The sequence below is a fragment of the Chamaea fasciata genome, unplaced genomic scaffold (assembly GCF_029207755.1).
Source record: "Chamaea fasciata isolate MVZ Bird 193981 ecotype frontalis unplaced genomic scaffold, bChaFas1.0.hap1 SCAF_2, whole genome shotgun sequence".
Lineage (NCBI taxonomy): Eukaryota > Metazoa > Chordata > Aves > Passeriformes > Sylviidae > Chamaea > Chamaea fasciata.
In genome coordinates this window covers 46,638,481-46,659,950 of record NW_027094087.1, presented here as the reverse complement: position 1 = coordinate 46,659,950, position 21,470 = coordinate 46,638,481, and the positions used below count along the sequence as shown (strand labels likewise).

At 43.2% G+C, this 21,470-nt stretch overlaps 2 protein-coding genes across 3 annotated transcripts in view; one reads left to right on the top strand and one right to left on the bottom strand.

Annotated features, from left to right (window-relative positions):
• Positions 1–2,736: 2,736 nt before the first annotated feature.
• POLR1D (RNA polymerase I and III subunit D) lies at positions 2,737–20,038 on the bottom strand. The gene is made up of 3 exons (XM_066175931.1): positions 19,920–20,038; positions 12,137–12,211; positions 2,737–4,079 (listed from the first exon to the last, which is right to left on the bottom strand). Exons 1-3 carry the CDS (start codon positions 19,943–19,945, stop codon positions 3,794–3,796), a joined length of 387 nt encoding a protein of 128 aa, XP_066032028.1. The 5' UTR covers positions 19,946–20,038; the 3' UTR covers positions 2,737–3,793.
• Positions 20,039–20,537: 499 nt separating this feature from the next.
• Positions 20,538–21,470, top strand: part of LNX2 (ligand of numb-protein X 2) — a 59,779-nt gene continuing 58,846 nt past the window's right edge. For both annotated transcript variants that reach the window (XM_066175928.1, XM_066175929.1), the window contains exon 1: positions 20,538–20,728. The gene's annotated coding sequence lies outside the window, so the exon portion shown is untranslated. The remainder of the gene's footprint in view (positions 20,729–21,470) is intronic.

The following is a 21,470-nucleotide window of genomic DNA, read 5'->3' as shown; positions in this document are numbered from 1 at the left end:
ACTCTTATTATTTAAACAACAGTCCATTACCAGCAAGTGTCAGTAGTTGCTGGTCCTGATGGATTAGCTGCTTGCTGGCATTTTTCTTTGAGAAATTTTAAATGACTAGCATTAGCCAAACTTTCATCCCTCATGTGGTGCTTTAAAAGGCACAGGCAATTTCTTTCCAAGAAAAACTGGATAATTCAGAAGACAGTCTCGAACAGAGCAGAATGTCCACTCAAGTTTCCCAAAACCAGACTTTGGTTGTGGTTACACAATTGATACTGACATGAGTGGTCATATTGCTGCTGTAGCACTTTCTGCAGGCAAAGTTTTTAAGGCATTTTTTAAATCACAGCTATGTGCTCTTTACCATTTACTCTTGATTATTTCCTATTGACAGTCACTAAAACAAAGTGTATATTAATGCAGATGGGAGTTTCATTCATAGATGGTGAGCTACAACAGGATTATTTGCAAGTGCAAAGATCACTCACATGAATAAAGATTTGATGGATCAGTGACTTCACTGGTAAAATGACTAAAATCCTTCTTCAAACACAATCCAGATATGTTTTCTTGCCACTTACCCAAGCTAGTCTGCTTATGTGTTGTTCCAGCTTAATTAACTGAAAGCACATCATTATTAGTGAGAGCTTCAACAGGATAGGAGAGGAAACATGCTTCTTGGTGATCAACTTGCAGCCACAACAAAAAAAACCCCAAACCAGTTCTGTGCAGGAAAAGCAACCCCCTCCTGCTACATTATTCCATTGATCTACAAACATTTACATCTCCTTTGTTAACTAGTTTTCTGTAGAAATTTCATGATCACTAAGGAACACTCTTTCAACTGCACCTCAAGAAACTTCTGGTTTAGAGGGATCCAGTCTAAAAAAGAGGGTGTTTTTGTCTTTAAGTTGTGTTATACGTGAAATCTGTCGGGTTTTTCTTGAATGTTCATGATTCATTGTAAATTATTCAAACTGGATTTACAAAAGAGAAGAGGCTGTACAATGAATGTAAGAACTGCATGTTACTATCTTTCTGACAGTCAAAACTAACAAAAGTATTTCATGAAGGCTGCATAAAATGTTTTCTCCTCTTTCACATTGTTTTGTGAGCTACATTCAGTAGCATATTGATGAAAATGAACATTTGGAGGATTTTTATCCAACATAATAATAAAGTCTAATAAGTGAATTGCTCTGGCTATGGCAAGAGGGTAGTCTCACCTGATTAAACTTTACCCTTATAATGCGCACAGACAACATTGGTAGCTCACAGATAACCAAGGAACACCTGTGAAGTACAAATGCAGCAACACTAAGGTAAGGTGCATTCCCTTCCCATGGGAATAACTAGGGAAGCTGAGACCAAGAACATACTATTTATTTATGTATTTATTTAACAACATGGCACTTTTACAAGTAACAAGTGCACAGCAGTTAGTAACACATTTGGAAAAGCCATGTACAAGTGTTAATTTTCAGGGCTAAATCCTATCTTTAAGTTGCCTTATAAAACATGATGCTGGTGCTGCACAATATGAGCAACTGCAGACAAAACACAAAACTGGCTTTGTGTTTTCAAGTTCTTACTAAAAAAGTAATCACTGTGTTCCCTTCCAAGTTTACCCATTCTGTGACTCTATGAAGAGTTGCCTTAAGAACAGTTAATGAGCAGCAGATTTTGTTTTTATTAAGTACACTTACAAAAGACAGCATTAAAAGCTGGAGTTAACCAATGCAAGATTAATAACTCGTGTGTATTCTGTAAATCAGAAAAATGTGGAATTAAATCTGAACCTACCACCACACATGAAAAGCTTCCTCTGGTTAGCAGTGCAGGTCATGTCAGATCCTTTAGCTGAGCATTTCCAGTGAGCATTATCAACAACCCAGACTAATTTTGAGAGCATGGTCTAATCAGTTTCCCTACCTGAAAGCCTGGCATAAATTAATATAGCATCAACAACAGCCCTTATCCCAAAGTGATGTTTGAAGGTCTGGGACCTGAAAGCTCTCAGGACAGCATATACCAGCACAAGCCAGTCCAGAAAGAATTCACAAAAATTTGTACTGTGGAACATCTCCAGTCCAAATCTTCATTTATGGTGAGAACAATCCTCTGCTTCAAAGTCACATCCATTCAGCATTGTCACTGAAGCAGACCTCAGCCCATATTACAGCCGATCTTCCAAAAAGGATTATTAAGGAGTGCACAACAGCAATCAGCAAAATAAGGACTGCAAACATCATGTTTATTTAAACTGAAGACAGTCCTTATATTCTCCAAAGATACTGCTTTTTCGTTGGTCCCACTTAAATAACTGTAAATTTTCTGAAAGGCTGAGAGTTCTGTTTTAGTGCTGTGGGTCTTTCAGGGAAATAGAGGACCTGCACATAACTCCTCTGGGGAAATGTCAAAGTATCCCACTTCATCGGATATGCTGATGCTGGCAGTCTCCAGAGGGCTCAGGGCCAGTATAACCACCTTCCCCCTACTCAGAAGAGCAACTGGCAGCTGATGCACCAAAGTCCAGTCAGAGCAGAGTCCCTCCCGTGTGGCAGCCGGCAGGAGCTCTCCAGAGGCAGGGAGGTGCGGAGCCGAGGCGCTCACATGCCTATAGGTGGCACTCCTGCTCTGACTCAACACAGACGGGCCATGGAGCCCCGGGCCTCCTGTCCCTTAGAGAAGCACATCTCACTTAAGAAACCCATCAAAAGCATTAATTCCACAGGGCACTTTCAATGAACATTTTTCGATTTTATTGTCAACACACTCAAAAACAAACCTATGTTGAAAACAATTATTTCTGAGAACAGGAAAATACAAAATATTTCACGCAGAAGTTTGTTAATGTAACACAAACAGAGGTGAGACATAGAAGATGCCAACGTGTATCATTTGTGCTCACAGGCATAAGTTTAAGAACTGTACCACTACAGAATTGTCACATCGGCTTGGAAAGTGAGCATTTGACAGTTTAAGCATCACCTCTGTATTTCTAGTATTACATACTTGGAAACTTTCTAGCAGTAGACAGAAAACATGAAAATTTTGTCTTCAGGGTTTGTTTTGAAAGCAGCGTGACAACACTGCTCCAACTACTTCCTTACAGAGGGAAGTCTAAACAGAGACAATTATTGCAGTTGCAGCTTTTTAGGGGTAATATTTATTGTTATCTATGATAGGTTTGTGAATATACATTAACAAGCGAAATCAGTATTTTCCAGCAGTCCCTCCTGGAAAGCAAAACCAGCATTGCCCATTTTAAATTTGTTCTTTTTATGTTAAAGAAAGCAATTTCTTATATTCTATACAAAATGCATATGCTTGGCCAAGCATTGACCAGCTTTCTCTTCTTCTAGATTCTAACCCAAATAAGCAAAACTTCTTTATTGGTTAGCAGCAAAGAAGTTCTGCAAACTTCACACAATAAATAGAATTCTGCTTAATTATAATTTATTTCCAAAAGAGTGACATGACAAAATGATTTGTATGAGACAGTGACACACGCATCATGCTCCATCACCAAGACCCTAAGCTTAGTCAGAAGAGGAAGAGAAGAATGGAGTAAAGGGAATGTCTGTTCTAAAACAACTGTAAGTTTTATGCAGTACTTTGCTTTTCTCATAAAGGTCCCAAAGAAAAGTTTCTAAAGCTACCTCAAGGTTACTTCTCACACAGACAACTTGGTTCAAAGCTCAAGTTTGAACACCATCTCTTCTTGAAAAACTGAGACACCCCTGCTTTCCTATACCCAATGACAATCCTGGCTTGTAACAACACATACGTGTCACTCTCCTCATCGCTTGCTTGATCGCTTTTCATGTTTATCCTTTGTGTGCTGGTTCCTGCTTTGGTGCCTTGGAGGAGAGTAGCTGACTCTCCTTCTGGACTGAAAGCTGGGTGTATATGGGTGAATTCTGCGTTTCTTTGGTTTTTCTTCTTTCCTGCTTTTGTTTGGCTCAGACTCCTTATCGTCTTCCTTTTGCTCACGCTCTTGTTCTTGTTCTTTTTGAGATGGCAACGTGTTTTTGATGGTATTAATAAGAAATCTTTTATTTGTACCAGCAAGAGGACATTTCAACCTGTAAAGACATTTAAAAGTGATCAAAAGATAAGGCAAAAACATCCCAAAACAAGACTGAGATCTTAACTTCAGTGATTTTAAGACAGGTTTGTGATTTTGGCTTTCCTTGCATGCCACCTAGTGTAAACTTTCAGTACAGAAAAATAAGTTCCAGATCATCTCCATTCTCATTTTGTCTTACTCTTTATAGGGAGAAAATTATTTTACTTCAACACAGTCAAAATCCACATGATTTTCACAAGGTAGTGTGTGGAGGAGGAAGCAAAGGATGACAGTATAGTTTAAGGTTGATAGTGCCTAACTCAGGTATCCAGAAATCAAACATTTAGTAACACATTCTAAGTCAAATCAGAATGGCTTACAGAGATCACAATCTTCTCAAGTCAGCATTATCAAGTGAACTGCAGTATTCAGTAAGTAAGATAAACATGCATGAAGAACCCAAATAGCTGTAGCATGAACATATACATGAGACATACGAATTTAAACTTACACTTAACAGCTACCAAAGTATTTTATTCCTTTTTCTTAAACAGTAAAGATACTTATCCAACTATTTTCCACTTATTTTTTTTTACTTTCTCCTCTCACAGTTTAACACTTTTGCACATAATTTATCAGCTAGTTTTAGGAAACAAGTATTGTAAATTTCATTTATCTTGTTGGTATCAGCTGTATTTGTTCCCAATTTATCATCTCTGTAAGAACAGAATAAGAAAAAACAAGTTTATATATGTTCCTACAGAAAGCAGAAATCACTCTGAAGACTTTGTTTATAGTTGGAGTCACTCTGGTGCTAGTCTTCACATTTTTGAGACAAGTTATGGGATTGCTTTGAAAAAATCAGAGCTGTCATAGATCACAGCCACTTACTGAATCAACCACAGAGTCATGGAATCCTAACATCACAATGTTAAGATCACCTACTCTACTTGAATATTTTGTGTAAGTGTAGAAAAGATACCCTAACTATTCAAAAACCTTTGACACCTCTAAACCATCAGAGCTATCAGAACAACAAGCAAACTACAACAAAGATCACATATGATTATGTAGCATACTTCATGACTTCACTGGACGTGGAACTTACCATAGTATTTTGCTTCAGGTCTGCCTACTAAGGATTCCTGATAATTGTTCTTGTTCTTAAATCCTTTAAGAACTTAGGAAAGCAATTTTAGAAGTATACAGCCACACTGTTTTATTTCTGCTAGGTATTTTGTGGTACACTTCTACTGCATAGAATTTTAGAATCTTCTAAACTTTCTTCATATATACCTACACTATTTTCCTCAAATCCTGGTTTTAAATAAATAAGATCTATAATCTAGTATGATGCTTTTGTAAATTAGAGAAACTATTTATCCCTTAACTGTATTACTGAGTAAAAACATGAGGCTAACAAATGTCAGTAGAACAGGGTTTCTATTTCAAGCTAGACCACCAATGAACATGGTGCTGAACAAGTCATGGCACAGGTTACACTCAAGACATAACAGAAATCAGACAAAATTAAAGTCCTTCGTGTGTCTTATGAGTGCATGAAACTACTGTACCTCAACATTTCCTGCCAAGGAGGGCAGCCTGCTCTAGGCTGCATCCAGGTAAAATCTATTTTACATTTGTTCTTCCTCATGCTTTTTCTTAAGAGCTAATGCACCAATTTAAGCACTAATATATATAACCCTAGAGTGAGACAGTCAATCTGCCCTAAATAAATCCATCTGGCTGAAGCATTTATTTCTTTTTGACACCATGAGTGCTGCCTGAGCTATACTAAGAATGAAAACTAATGAGAAATGCAGGACTTGAGAGTCAGCTAAGAGATGCCATTAGTTTACCATTATACTGTGATTAAAGTGAGCCACCAGGCTTTCATGGAGCAGCAGTAAGTCATGGCACTGAAGAAAAACATTAGTTCTTACTTTTATTGACTTCAGACTTCAACAAAGCAAATCCTGCCTTTAAGTCTTAAAGCAAACAAGATGTATGGCATATGCTACATTACATGCACACACGTTTACATATAGCCATGGTATATTTGGAACTGTGAAGATTAAAAGTGAACTGTATGAATCCACTGATATCTGTGAGAGCATCTCTAACGATGAGGAAATTGACATCTCCAAAGAGCAGCCTTGTGTTTGCTGAAGGATCTGATCCTGCAGTGCTCAATTCAGAAACAGGTTTGCCCACAGGTGAGTTCTGAAGGGCTGGGAGGCAGTCTCAGCCTGGGCACGGTGGAACACAATACTGCTGTGACCACCAAACAGGGCCACAGAACTGATTTGAGAAGCTTTGCTTTAAAACAAACCAAACAACCAGCAAACCCCAGACAAGTTAAAAGAACATTAAGTTCTGAATCAAAATGTGCCCCAAGCAGGGCTGCAGGCAGGTGTGAGGCAAGCACACAAACTGCAGTGCCAGAGTCATCCTATCTACCAGATTCCAGTTCTGCAGCAGTGTTCAACCACTTTTTGCTCTGTGAGCTCCAAAAGCCACACCAAGCTATTTTCACCAACATATTCTTGCCTCCCTCCACAAATAAATCTCACACTCCCCAAAATCTCTCCACTATGCAATAACCAAGACAATGCAACGCACTGCATTTTGACAATGATATTGCCTTTTGAGAAAAAAATTTAAATCTGTAATTGTGAACATAGGTCAAGTATTAACCCTATTTTTGACCCTTTAAGTCAACTATTGTGCAGTAACACAGAATTTCCAACCAGTGCCTGTCATCCAGCACAGCAGTGCAGTTCAGCACAGAAATGTACTATACAAGTTCTTAACAGTAAATACATGCTGACACATACCATTTAAGACACAAGAGCACAGTGCCATGTTCCAGTCTTGTCTCTGCTGAGTAACTGGACACATCAAACAGGATTGGCACAGTCAGCCTTATCATACAGAGTAAAGCCCATCTTTCCAAGAAAAAAAATCACTATGGATGAACTAACAAGTATATTTCTACCATTTCCAAACTGCCATAGAAAATACCATATTTCAGTAGAAGAGTACTGAAGGGGGGGTGGGAACAGCTAGAGAATGTTTTGCCAAACTAAGTAATCTATGCTGTTACCCTGTCAAGGGGGACCTTACAAAGAATGATGCCTCAGAGGATGCTGAAAGCTTTGAAATACAGTCTTGGCATCCAGGTACAGGTAGCAGGACTTTGTAGGATCATAGAATCATCTGGTTTGGAAGGGACCTTAAAGATCATCAGGTTCCAATCCTGTAGACAGTGACACTTTTCACTAGACCAGGTTGCTCAGAGCTCCATCCAACACTTCCAGAGATGAGGCATCCAGAGCTTCTCCGGGCAGTCTGCTCTAGTGACAACTCGACTTAAGATGTGCCCCGATTACAAGATTTTAACGTATTTACTTTTAAATCTCTATCTGTACCCTGTTTCTCCTCCTCCTCATATTCCAATGAAAGCTGAGGGGAATCACATTGCAGTGTTCCTGCACAGTCACACAACGCCCATTCAAAGACAACATGCAACACAGCACTTCACAGTTCCGGTATCCTCATCATCATCATTTTGTATTCCGCTGTACTTCTAACAGATTTGGTATTGAACAGAAAGTTATCTATAGGAATGAAAGCAATTTTAGGATTGTTTTACCAAAAATAGAGTTAAAAATAATTTAATGCTTCCAAATTTTTTTTTGGTTGTAATTTCATCTGCTGTTACAGTGCAGAGCTGAACAAACTATCACAAAATACCCTGCTTTCCAGTTCTTACTTTACATAAGCTTTTCAAGTAAGATGAGAAGCTACATTCAATTTTGCTTTAGCTCATGTTATCAGCATCTCTGAAGATCAAAAAATGGAAGAAAAGGCATCCAGAACTTTTTTCACACAGTAACTTTTGTGGCATTTTAACTGCCGTTCTTAATTAAAGTGGAACAACAGCCTAAAATGGGATCTAATTTCACGGCTATAAAGAAGCTTATGAATTATGTACATAGAACCAAGAGAAACACTTCAGGGAAGCTGAACTTTTGGCTTTATTTTAACTAGACACAATGGAAACCCCCAAATATCCTATTTCATCTACGTCCAATAAGCTCTGATGAAGCAAATTTATATAACCATTTTAAATGTTCTTACACTATTTGTCCACAGCTTCTCACTCTGGATCCAACGGATCCTTCAAATGTTAGCTTCCAGACAGCTGCTCTGAAGTCTTATCTCAGAAGATCCAGCATCACAGCATCATCACTAGGATTCAGCCACAGATTCTGCTCTGTTCTGATTAAAACGTCCAGGATTAAGACACCTTCAGAAGCAGGCTCTTCCTTACCCTTCTCTCACACATTTCTTTATTTGTGATTTAGCTGTATTAACGCTTGAGTCAGATACAGTAGCAGCAGGGTCTACATCATGTGTTATCATAAGGATTCAGGAGACCCAACAAAAATCACCACGGCCACAGAGTACATACAAAAGGAACACTGCAGGAACTAGAAATACTGCATTGCTGAATGAAATCTACAAATAAGAATATCCAGCATTTCTTGGATTCATTTACCATGGACCTACATACTGCCTATCTGAGCAGCCCTGAGAGTATGGAGGCCAGTGAGCTGAGACTCTTAACCAGCTAAGAAATCATACAGCCTTCTGGCTATACTGACAGTTGCTGCATGTCCAGAGAGTCTCAGATAATTTCCCTTCCCGCACAAACTCTCGGCCAGTACCACTGCCAACCTCCCTGCTGCTTATTTGTCCCAAACAGGGCCAAGTCTTTCTTCTACTAGCCTCTAAGGTTGCAGCACCTGCCCATGTCATCCACATTAAACTTGTAAGACAATGTAAAACCAGCAAAACATTCCCAAACTGGAAGAAATACTAACAACACTGTCCTTATTTCAGGCTTGGCCTTTGTATGAGAGACTGGGTTGCAGGTTGATTGCTTTGTACATTTTTTTTCTGTACCGGTCAGCTAAGCTGGCTTGGATACTTGTATTTTAGGCTACAGCAAACAGCTGACCATCCATCTCAATTCATGAGACAGCAAAAGGTTAGGCAGGGGTGCTTGGGGAACTTTTTCAAACAGTGTACTTGAACTACGGAGAACTAATCACTCTGGACAGCAACAGAGCAATGGCTTGAACCTGAAAGCAGTCCCGAAAGTGTTGAGAGACTTGCTGGCTAAGGTTTTGCTGCCATCAACATCCACCAGGAGACACTACTTTTTTGTAATGGTATGCACAATATGGTAACCCCACCCAGGAATGCCACTTCTCCATACAGCTCCCTTTGACCAACTTCTGTCAAAAGCCACTGACTCCAGAAATGTATTTCCCAGTATTGAACAGCTGCTGGAGAGCAACATAAACTGGAATCAGTGAAGTATGAGCAGTAGTAGCCTCTGCTTCTCCTTACCCAAAGACAGATGGCAGAACAAATCTTTTCTTCATAGGTTGAGTTGCTTCAACTTTCCAGTGCCAATGCAGGACTGATGGCCTTACACTAGATGTCTCCAGGGTTTGTGCTTCTCTTCTCCAGGACTCCTCTGACAAAGGGCTGAGGAATCCCAGAAGTCCTCATGAAACACACCTGTAAGCATTTTGAGTTTGGCAAGGAAGGAAGGTTTTGCGTTTTACCTGTTAACACTGTGCTTTTAGACAAGTTGGTGACAACCTTGTCTTTGCCTCTATCAGTTATCATTTCCTCAATCTGGTCTAATACACATTTTCATGAACTAACTTTTCTGCTCATTTCATTTGCTATCCACAGAGCTCTGAGCAGAAGTTAACTTCTCAGTAGTTCACACCTTGCAAGGTTACATGTCAGTCCTGGATGTAATCTCTGAAGCCCTTTAGGATCAGTTACACTTGCCAGCATTTTGCTGGAGCGTGGTACTCAACTGAGCAAACTGAGTAAAGTTTACTTCCAAATATCCTACCCATTATATCTCCCATGTATTTATGCAATACCGAGCTGTTGGGCCAGTTCAGAAGCACCAGAATAGCATAACAGGGCATAAAAAAATATCAAAGAGGTGACAGCAGCGGCAGCTTGCAGCTGCTGTTCTGTCTGTTGTGCCTGCAGAACTGGACAGCAAAGACTTATTTGGAGTTTGCCTTTGGGGGCTTTATACTTTCCTTACAGCCAGACGTGCCAGCCATATACAAGCTTATGCCAAACCCTACAGCAGTAGATTTGTCACAAATGGGATTACTACCAGTCTCCTAAAGGATAAATCCAGTGAGGCAAAAATCCCTGGAGATGCATTACATACAAAGAAATCGTCTCTAAGAGCATGATATCCTGAGCTGCAGAAGAAGTGCCTTGAATGAGGTACTACTGAGCATATTCAGAAACAAAGATATTCAGCAAAGCACTTCCTAGGCACCAGGTATGGGTCACTGACAGACAAGGGCATTGCAAAGATGGATCCTTTGTTTGACCCAGTACAGCTGTTCACATGCACCTCTGCAGTCCAAAGTATTTCAACAGCCTCAGTTCAGGATATCACCGTTGTCAGTCCCTATGTCAACAGTCTTCATCCGCCTGAAGCCTTCTTGACAGTCCTTTCCCCCTACAACTTTAACAGAACCCTGGCCTAGCCAGACACCATTAATCTGCAGCTGCTCTGAAGAACAGGTCACCTTTGCCTACCCCATTCTCTGGCAGGCCTCAGGCATCAGTCTTTAGCAAACTGCATCCCAAGCAGAACATCACAGCCAGCTGAACAGGACCACTACCCTCTTACAAACAAGGAATAAGAAGGAGTCACTTACAGGAGGAGATGCCCACACACACTCCTGGCAGGTATTCCAGACTGCACAAGTGGCAGCAAAATTGTACAGGGACACCTGATTACCACCCTGCAGAAATCTTTGGTTTCCATATCTGGAATCGACTTGCAAATTGACAGTAACTGGATGCATCCATCATGGTGCTAATCATGTGCACTGGGTTACCTGGCCACATGGCTGGGCTGACAGGGTCAAAGCACGGTGGATCAGTACAGCTACAGCCACTCCAAGGGACTAAACCAATTAAGCTATTTCAACAGAAAGGGTATGAACTGCATCCCTAGAAGAAACACTGAGCAAAACACACAGAAAATCCCAAACCTGTTTGAAAACATAAAGGAGTAATTTTTTTTTCAGCAAGACACTATTTTAATCTCTTCAGAGCTACTAAAACAGACAACTGAGCTGAGAACTTCATGAACAGTACAGGCTTATTTCTTACTACTGTTGATGGAGGAAACCAAACCTTATCAACAAGTGCTTTTAGTGAAGTCAACTGGTGCACAACTTGTGTGAACATCCCTAGATCAAATATCACCTTATCAAAGTCATAGACATTATTTTACGGTGAATGACTCTCCTCAGCATGTTATTATTTCTCTAATTACAATTACATGCATTACATTCCATGACAATCTAGCTATAAAATCTGGAATACTGCATTGAAGAATTAAGGCTGCATTTCATTTAAGATTTAAATACTGTGATTTTTTTCCCAGTTACTATACAAATCAGCCTCTGGGTTTTTGGGTTTTTTTAGTATTAAAAAGTAACCCGCTTCCAAAACTGGATTATACTTTTGAGTTCGCTGTGTCCACTTTTGGCTACAATTTACACGTTAATTGTCCTCTAAAGGGTAGTTTGTTGTTTTATTAATATAAGGTTTTAGGTTTGTCAGGTTATGAATTCTTTTCACTTAAAACAGAATCTAACCCAGTAACATATAGCCAGTATGTAAGTACATGCACAATAAAGACAACCAGCAATTTGAAGACTCATGAGATTCCAACCCAAACTTTGCAATTCCATCTATTCGAAGAACATATTCCCAATTTTCCAATTGCTTTGTCTTCAACACACTCGGTCAACTTCATGCAGATAGAATTTACCTGAACCTCCTTCTTATTTAGACTGGAATTTTCACCCTAATTAATATGCAGATGAAGACAAGTTACTTAAACACGAAACACATAAAAAGGTAGATGTTTCTGTCACACATTAAAGATAAGATTTACTTTGGCATCAGCATTAATTTTCTCTTGGCACAACTTACCAACCCATAGCTCCCATTGTTTCAGCTCTGGTTCTCCCACGTTTCGCCTCTTTAAGTAACTCCTCCACAGCCTTCCTAAATAAGAGAAAAAGAAACAGGTCACCACTTGTGGAACACAAGACCTTTATGCGCTTAGGCAAATAAAACAGATAGCTTTACTCATTGTAGTGAATTGAGCAATAAAGAAGCTACCAAAATCACCATAAGATAATTCAAATTCCTATGCACCAAGATTAAGAGAAATATTCTGAAATCTTAAAACCAACTAAAGCTGTTGCAAATATACAAACTGTAACACCGAATGAAAAACAGGGCATGGAGCACTTCAAATCCTTTTTAAGCATACTTCTGCCTGTGAGGACAAGTTGTGTATCCCGTCATACCACAGGCACTCATGGAAAAGGAGTATCTCCCAGGAAAGCCATCATCTGTCAGAGATGATGATCATCTCCAAGATGCCAAGTAAGCATTAGCAACCTCACCAGCTACTGCTGCCTTCCCAGGTGAGAGAAGTGGCAGGTGTGGGATGGCTACTTGCAAGAACACCAAAAAAAGGGTGCAAACACAGGCTGCAGCACTGGAACGTGAGAGATACTGCACACACAGGTCTTCGTGCAATTACAGTAAAATTTGTTTTTTCTCCAGACCTGGAATTTGCTATCTGAGCATCCTGAGCTAGGTTATAGTGATGAGGACGTGAACACATGGCTTTTATAGAAGCTTGCCCTAAGCCCTCAAACAGCAATGCCAGACAAAGGTGAGGAAAGAGGGGAAGAAAGTGTCTGACTTTTAATTACCAGTCACCAAACTTGGTGATTCTCTTTTTAAGAAACCTGACTGAAAGATTAAAAGCCTGTCATTGTTACTGTACTATAAAATCTGTCACCATTTATAGTTGAAATAAGAAACCAAGGAATCTGAGCTGCAAAGCACTAATAAAACACACACATTGGTATTTTAAACAGCTATGATTCAGTCTTAGGGAAAACATCATAATAAATTAATACGGTGACACCGATTCTATTCACGTGGGTAGGAATTACATGCCTTGAAATATTTGAGACTTTTTTTTTGTTATATCAAAGCTCAGACTGACTTGGTATCCAGCACAGCAGCCTTCTAGGTCCACACCTTCATTATCAAACATTGTCTCCTAATACTGTTCTTTCAACATCACCCTTATTCACTGTACCTTTACAAAGCCCTTTCAGCTTGCACAGACAAATGACATGCAATGCCCGGATCCTGTCTGAAATAATGTTTCCACTCACTGAACTTATATCCTCTACACAAGTAAGCCAAAAGCTATGCAAACAAGTTCTTAAAATTTGCTTTTAGAAGCCTCACGGGACTCCACATTCCTCGCTCTCCTCATTTTTACAGCTTGGTTACAACACAAACAGATCTGTGGCTGCCAGCTTCAATTCTAAAGGCAGCAGCATGAGCAAAGGGAATGCAGCATGCAACTTTCACATGAGAATCATCCAAATACTGGGGGACTGACAGGAGAGAAAATTAGGGACACATTTAAGAACTCTGTCATGATTCTGACATCTTCTAGAGCAAGCACCACTTAAAACTTGCTGTGGCAATTATTTTTGGGCAATCAAGCTGCAGAATTACAGTAACATGAAGGTACAAGCAGTGACATTTTTATCTTCAGGAGCATGGTACAAGACTTATTTATGTTTCTGAGGGATTACACTTTTTCCTCTCTATATATTCCAAGGTTACAGGCAAAGCTCCAAGTGCAAATATCTTAATAACCAGTATAACAAATGCATGTGTCAAAATAATAGAATAATGTTAAAGGCTCCTAGTCAGGCAAAATGAGAAGTATTTTCTGTTCCTCACTCAGGGGAAGAGCTTCATCATTTTTTTCCAAAAGGCCAAATGGATAGACTGAAAAAATGAATAATTGGTAATAAAGAGGTATGTCTGATAGTTACAGGCAATGAAAACACCATGTTATTACTGAGACCACCCATGGTTTGTGATTACAGATGACTGTCAGGAGAAGACATATGATGCTGGATCTGACAGCTGAGATCAGGCGGTCACAGCTCCACGTCCAGGTCCAACCAGTAGCAAGGCTGAAAATCAGCTCCTAGGAGGCAAATGCACACACCAGGCACTTAAACTGCTGGCCACATCCACCACAGACAGACACACAGCATGCTCACACCGACAGCTTCATCCTGCTCATCTCTCCAGCTCGGTGTAGGAGCCCCCAAAACTTCAGCCGAACCTCACTGCCAGTACAGACCATCACACGGGGCTGGACTGGGACACCCTGGTCCCCCAGTATTCAGCCTCACCACAGTCTTGCCTGTAGAGACACACAGGCACACATACACATCTCACCCCTGACCCTACAGTCTCTCCAGCAGCTGGCCAGGACTCCCTGGTGGCCCCAACAGCTGGCACCTCCTGGCTCTAGGAGATAAAAGCTCATGCTCCAGCTCTCCTTATCCACCCACTTACCAGCTATTCCAGCTTGATCTTCACATAGTCACTCACACACACATACTTGCTCCAGTACTACAACGCAGATAAATACATGCTCCCCAATCCCATTTCAGGGGCTAACATTTGGTTTTACTCACTCCATGAATGACCCCAGTTGCCAGCACCCAGGCCTCCAGCCCATGGTCCAAGCCCAACTGCTGGCATCCAAACCTTCACATGTTCCAATTGCTGGCACCATGGACACATGGTCCCTCTGACCCACAGCCTGACTGCAGCTGCTAGCACTGAGACGTCTTCCCTCTCCCCTCAAACAGAGTCCTCCACCCAAGACAGAGTGAGAAAAGGATTTAACAGGAAGACAGGACAGACTGTAACGATAGGTGCAGGGCACGGCCAGACAAGAGTACCAACCAGCAACCTATACACACATTACCTGACCTTTTTATCCCCTCATTCCTTTATTTTCCCATTCTCACTTCTCCCCAAATCACTTGAACTTCCTGTTTTCCCTGCCTTTGGTTTCTCCCCTACACATCCCACAATAAGCCACGAGCGTATCAACACAGACAGGAAACCAGGGTGACCACCAAGCCACAGCTGAAATGCGGAGGGTGGATTTCTTTCCTTACCTCGTTCACAAGGCTGTGCAGCAGGGACACACAGGGACACACAAGGACACACAGGGACACAGCAGGCTCTGTTAGACTCAGTTCATCCAAGTGGCCAAGGGAGCCCACTCCTCGCCCCAGTTTATCAAAGGGCCTCGCACGTGTGCAGTTCATCACCTTGCTGGACTTTATATCATCTCTGGGCTTTTGACCTCTCTCTCTCAGCAGGAGGCGCAAGCCTGTCTGTGAAAATGCCTCTTAAGTCTCTGATAACATTTATGTTATCCCTACAGCTCTGTCAAACCAGACAGAGTATAACTAGCAGTAGGCCTAATATGTGAAGTTCTCCCATACTGATATTCTTAGTATTCCCAGCTGCAACATCACTTGAGCAAAACTACTCCCCCCTTGCCAAATCTTCCATTTTTGACCCTTTCCTCCCAACATGCCATATGTGATCGCAAAATGCTGTCCTGCATCCCATAACCCCACCCACAACCCTGTGCAGCAATGCCCTTAAGTCCCTTATTGTGAGCTCCCGCATACTCAGTGTGTCCCCATGCTCCTTTGGGTTCATGGAGATGGAGCTCTGATGGGCTGGTGATTCTTGGCAAAGGCCTGGGAGAAGTCAGGACTGGGTGATGTTTGGGCTCCCCCCATCCATCATGGTCTTTCTGTAGTCCTCACTAGGAGCTTTTGGCACATAACCTAAAAAACTCTGCATTCTCCACCCATGCTATCATCTCATTAAAGATCCTGATGAGAACTCTAATGAAAATTTACCTACTGGAATTGCTTCACAGCAGAGAGTCAGCTAGAGAAGGGCACAGATCTGGAGTAGGAGGTCAGTGTTCATACCCAACATCTCCCAGACAGAGAAGGAACATCTTTAAAAAAAAACATCCTCGTGAAAGCATTAGTAACTGTTTGCAGTCTATTCCACTACTATTAAAGCTCAAAGAACAAGATTATCCTCTCCTGCAACTGGCAAAAGTCACACTTCAGTCAACTTTCTGAGGCACTCTAGGTCCTGACAGAAAGCTGCAAGCTCAGGAAAAACAATCAGCAATTTTAAAAATCAATTTTCTCAAAGCAGTTATATGCAAACTATACAACTTATTTTTAACTGTGCATGGGATAGAAATAGATGTGAATATTGGTATTCCAATTACAGCTGAATAATGAATATCAGGACCTTCAGACAAACAAATGACTGAAGACACTGACAGTGCTATTTAAAATTAAATCTCATGAGCTGGTCTTATCTCACTCTTATTAAGACAACTGATGAAAATGGAAGTCAGGAATAAAACCTAGGCCACAAGCACAAGAGCAAAAATGAAAAGAAGCACAACATGCCACAAGCTTCCTTACATTTGTTCAAAGGCAAAGACATTCCACATCAGGGATGTGAATGCTCTCATTCTCTGCTGATCAGGTTTTGTATTTAAGTATTCTACTTGTCAGTCTTGTGAGAGCGATTTGCAGTACATTTCAGAGCTGATATTCTCACCAGACTGAGTAGTGGACGTACCACTCCATTTAAAACATCAACCACAGCCTGCAGACCACTTTTTTTTTTTTTTTTTTTTCTTTTTTTTTTTTTTTTTTTTTTTTTTTTTTTTTTTTGTGCCAGGAGTATGGGATACTGAATCCTGACACTCGACTTTAACTGTTAAAATCAATAGTAAGAACCATCAGTTTTCTCCAAGGAACAAAGCTTGCTTGTTAAAAAGTGTAGTTCGGCTGCCTGTGCAGTAAAAATATTAGATTATTGATTCTCAACTCAACTACAGGCCTCTTGTTACAGAATTAAAGCATTCTTTGTGATTTAGGGCAGCATCACCTTAGGAAACACTTAATCCCAAGTAAATGATGCTCTAAACAAGCTTGGCAGGCAATTTTAATAAAGTATGCTATCCAAGGCTGTGAAATACTTGGATAGCTATTGAAAGACAGAATGGATTATGGAAGGATTTGGACACACGGTATAACAAAGCCACTTCCTCCGTATTTGAGGCGAAACGATGCATCTTCTATGCTTCAAACACACAGAACCACCATGACAGTACTTTAGGAAGCAGAGGGGGAAGAAATTTTTAATTTTTTTAGATAGGAATGGAAATGGCAACCTCCATACTATTCCAGTGTATATTTAGCTGAAATAAACTAGGAAAAGCACTGACGGGTGCTTGCAGAAGAAACAAACTGATCTCAGTTCATACTTCCATCAAAGGTTATTGGGTGAGATGGAGCAGAGGATGTAGTTCAGTAGAATGTAGCAAGTATTACTGTTTTACACATCTGTGGTATTTACAGCTTTTAGAGTTTTAAAATCCACAGAATGCAACAGTCACACAGGAACTTGTAAGTTAGTACTCAGCTTTCTAAGAAAACCTCATAATAAAGTGAGGAAAACATCAAAAGCAAGATCAAGTGAGAGTGAGACACGGTAAAATCAAAAAATAGTATCAGGAAACGTGGCAGTAAGGACAAAACAAAAGAAGCTAGATGAAAATACTTCTCCTTAGATAGTAACAAAAAATAGGGCGACCGACTTAACAAATCACTTTTTTGGCATACTGGGACACAAAATTCAATTCTGACCTGAAAAAGCATGCACAAAAATATTACACTTCTTTTTCCCTCATGGTAAATAAAATAAAAAACACATGTACAAAAACCTTAGGATTTTATTTAAGACTGGTGCATTTCAAGACAGGCCTGAAGTCAGAGACAGACTACTCAAAATATTCCACAAAAACCCATTTTTAAAAACTAAAAATCCACCTAGAGTAGTTAACGCTGTGGCTACAGAACAGAAATGCTATTATTTGTATGTTAAAGCCGTATTATAAAACCCTTAAAAATTATAAGCCTAAACTACCATTACTACAGTATTCACAGGAGAATACGATCAATAGGTTATTGAAGGCATAATGTCTGTAACCCAAAGGATAAAGAAAGGTCTGTATTAGACTGGAAGGGCTCTGTACTGAAGATTGGACAGGGAAGCATTATTTTGAGTGAGGAATAGCAGAGTTTACCCTCTAAATGCACACAGCACAAGCTGAATTCAGGGTGCTACTACCAAATCGAGCTGTTATGAAAACCTAAGGTATGAATAAGTAGGTGATGATAGGTGGATCCAGGACAGAAAGAGCTCATTGCCAAGTGCACTACACTGTAGTTATAATGTGTTTAGGGCTGACTGCACACACTCTGAGGTGAATAGTGACATAGACTGGTGACACCAGACAGCTAAACCCTACTGTGTACCCTTTGATAAGTGACACTAAGCTTCATACTCATTATCTATCACGCTGCCACAGAACAGGAACAGCAAATCCCAAGCTGAACTGAACCTTTGAGGAAGGGTAAAACTTTGAATGTAGCTCCAGGGAAGAAGAGCATCAATCAGGAGGTGGCTGTGGAACAGTCAGCTGTAGCTGGTGAGTTCAGCTGTGCCCTGAACTGCCCAGAGAAACCCAGGTCTCCAGCACGGCAACAGCAACCAGAAGTCAGTACGGAAGAACAGGGGCAGAGTTTCAGCTTGCATGAATGAAAAAGGTTTAAGCTTGGAATGGCACTAGTAAAAAAAAACATTCATGCATACACAGAAAGAAGCTTTAATTATTAAACTGATGATCTGGGAGCAGAAGTAGCTTAGCAAGAATTGAAAGCCTCTTAGAAAGCATTATGCTTTCTAGCCCTTGCACTATCTCAGTGTTACTGCTTTTGGCACATTTCAAATACCTGCCAGATACAAACAGAAAAGATTTATCTTCTACAAGCATTCCCAGATATGGTTTCTTAAAAGTTAAAAGAGAGAACCATGAGGAGAACAGTTCAGAAAGCTTCTGGTCATCACTTCACTGTACCAGTAGTTGTAAACAGCCATAAAAAAGTAAACAACCCAGAAACAAGCTCGCAAAAAAAAAAAAAGAAAAAAAAAAAAAATAAGTCCAGTCACACAAATAGGACTATTTTGCAAAATATTTTGATATAAACACCAAAAGTTTATTCCTAAAACAAAAACAAGAGAGGCCTACTTAGAGTACGCAAATGTAGAAATCAATGTTTTATTCCTCATTGTTTGCTTGGGAGCACTGTACCTCAAAACTCGCAGCAACACGAAGCCACAGGTTCCAATAAAATGCCAAACAGAAAACAATTTTATTTTTTGACAAAACAACTGCCAAGCATTTTGTATTTTCTTGATACAAGAACACGGCAATTCTAACTGGTCAACGGGCAAATAGCCAGCACTGAAAACTGAAATTCCTAGCAACATAAGGTGGCTTGGGATTTTTAAAATTTATTTTACCAAGTACACAACTCATCAAATGATGCGAAGTGAACCACCCAAGACCTTCCAATCTTGTTTCTAGTCGACATCAGCACGCACCCGAAGTTCCGTGCGGAGGACACGGCAGCAGCAGCTCCAGGCCGCGCTCCGCTCGGGGCGCGCCGTGCCCGCCCGCCCACGGGAGGGGCTGTCCGGGGACAGCGGGCAGAGCCCGGCGGAGCTCGGGGCCCGCTCGGCACGGCGGAGCGGCCGGGCCGGGAGGAGCCGCCGCCGGCCCCAGCGCAGCGCTGCCCGGGCCTGGCGGGGCGGGAGGCGCTGCCGGGCCCTGAGCGGCGCAGCAACCCCGCGGAGGCCGCTCGCTCGGGGGCCGCTGCCCCCGCTGTCGCTGGTCCCTCACCTCTCCAGCTCCGGGTCCTCCTCCATGGCTCCCCCACGGTTCCCCGCCGCGATTCCTCAGGCACAGGCCGGCGCCATCACCCGCGGACGGCCGGGCGGGGCGGGGCAGCGGGGCGGGCGTAGGGGACGGCGAGGACCCCGGCGGGAGGAGCCGGGGCGGTGCGAGCCGGGCCCCGCCACACCCCGCCGGGCACCTGCAGCACCGGTGGTCGCGCCCCCCGCCAAAAGGAGAGCGGGGGCCGTGGGGTCCCTATGCGGGCAGGACCCCCGCGCAACTCCGACAGGGCGGGGGAAACGGGCGCAGGGCGGTGACCGAGTGTGCGGAAGGCGGCAGCGCCGCTGGGGCTCTTAGTCACGGAGCCGCCCTGGGTTTGCTCCTCGGGCACGGCCGCAGGGCTCGGCCAGGCGGGGACAGGTCCGCGGGCAGCCCCGGGCGGGCAGCGCCCCGCCCGGCCCCTCCTCCGCGCCAGCCCCGCCCGCGCTCCCCACCGCTCCGGGCTCTGCACAGCCGATCAGGCGAGCGGCGGGGACACCCAGGCCCGGGGCTCCGCCGCGTCCCGCCCCGGCCCCGCTGCCATAGGCTGCGGCTCGCCCGGCCCCGCGCCCGGGGCCGCCGCCGGAGTGGCGGAGCGCCGCTGTCACTTGGGCCGCGCCGCTGCCCGCGGCGGGGGATGGAGGCGGGAGCATCGGCCCGGCCCGGCCCGGCGAGACACGTTCTCCAAGTGCTGCTGCCCGGAGTTTGCTTCCCCTAAGGCGGGGCGGGCGCAGCCGGCGCGGCTGAGGAGGAGAGCGCGGCGCGGAGCCGGCGCGGTGAGTAACTTCCCTGCCCCGCGCGGTGCCGGGCGGCTCAGCCTCCCTCAGCAGCAGCGGCGCCGGGGGTCCCCGCGGGGGCGGCGGGGCCGGGCTGAGCCGCTCTGCGCAGGCAACAAGTACGGGAGAGGGGCCGGGCCCCGGAGCCGCCGTGCGGGGCTGAGGTGGGAGCTCGGGAGCAGCGTCCCCGCCCTGGAGCCCCCGGCTCGGCGGCGGGGCTGAGCTCGGCGGCGGCTGTCCCTGCAGCGCGTCTCTGCCGGGCTCAGCTGTGGGCTGGGATGCTGGAGACCCACTCGGAAGGCGCCTGGTTCTGGGTCCCCCGATACACCTATGCTGCTCTCCTGTGGCTTCATTAAAGAAGGTCCGTCCTGGAAAGGAGTCAGATTACTGCGTGCGGGGGAGGCAGAGGAACAGCTGCGAGCGAACGCCTGCTGCAGGAGCGGGTTTCACGTTGTGTGTTTTACAGCTGCGCCAGAGGAACTCGGGGCTGGCTGCGAAATGCCGCTGGACTCCGTGTGTTTGGCAGGTCTTTCCAAGCGTTCACTCTAGCCCTCGGAGCTCTGACCCGCACTCCCTGGTTCCCCCCCTCATCTGTTAGCTCTTAGCACTGAAAATGTGGTTAGAAAACTTTTCGTCTTTTGTACTTTTAACAAGGCGTACTTTAAAATTATCATTGCTCTTGACGGAATTATAGCGCTTGGTCAACTAACTGAGAAAAACGTTCGTGGGGCTCTGGTAGGGA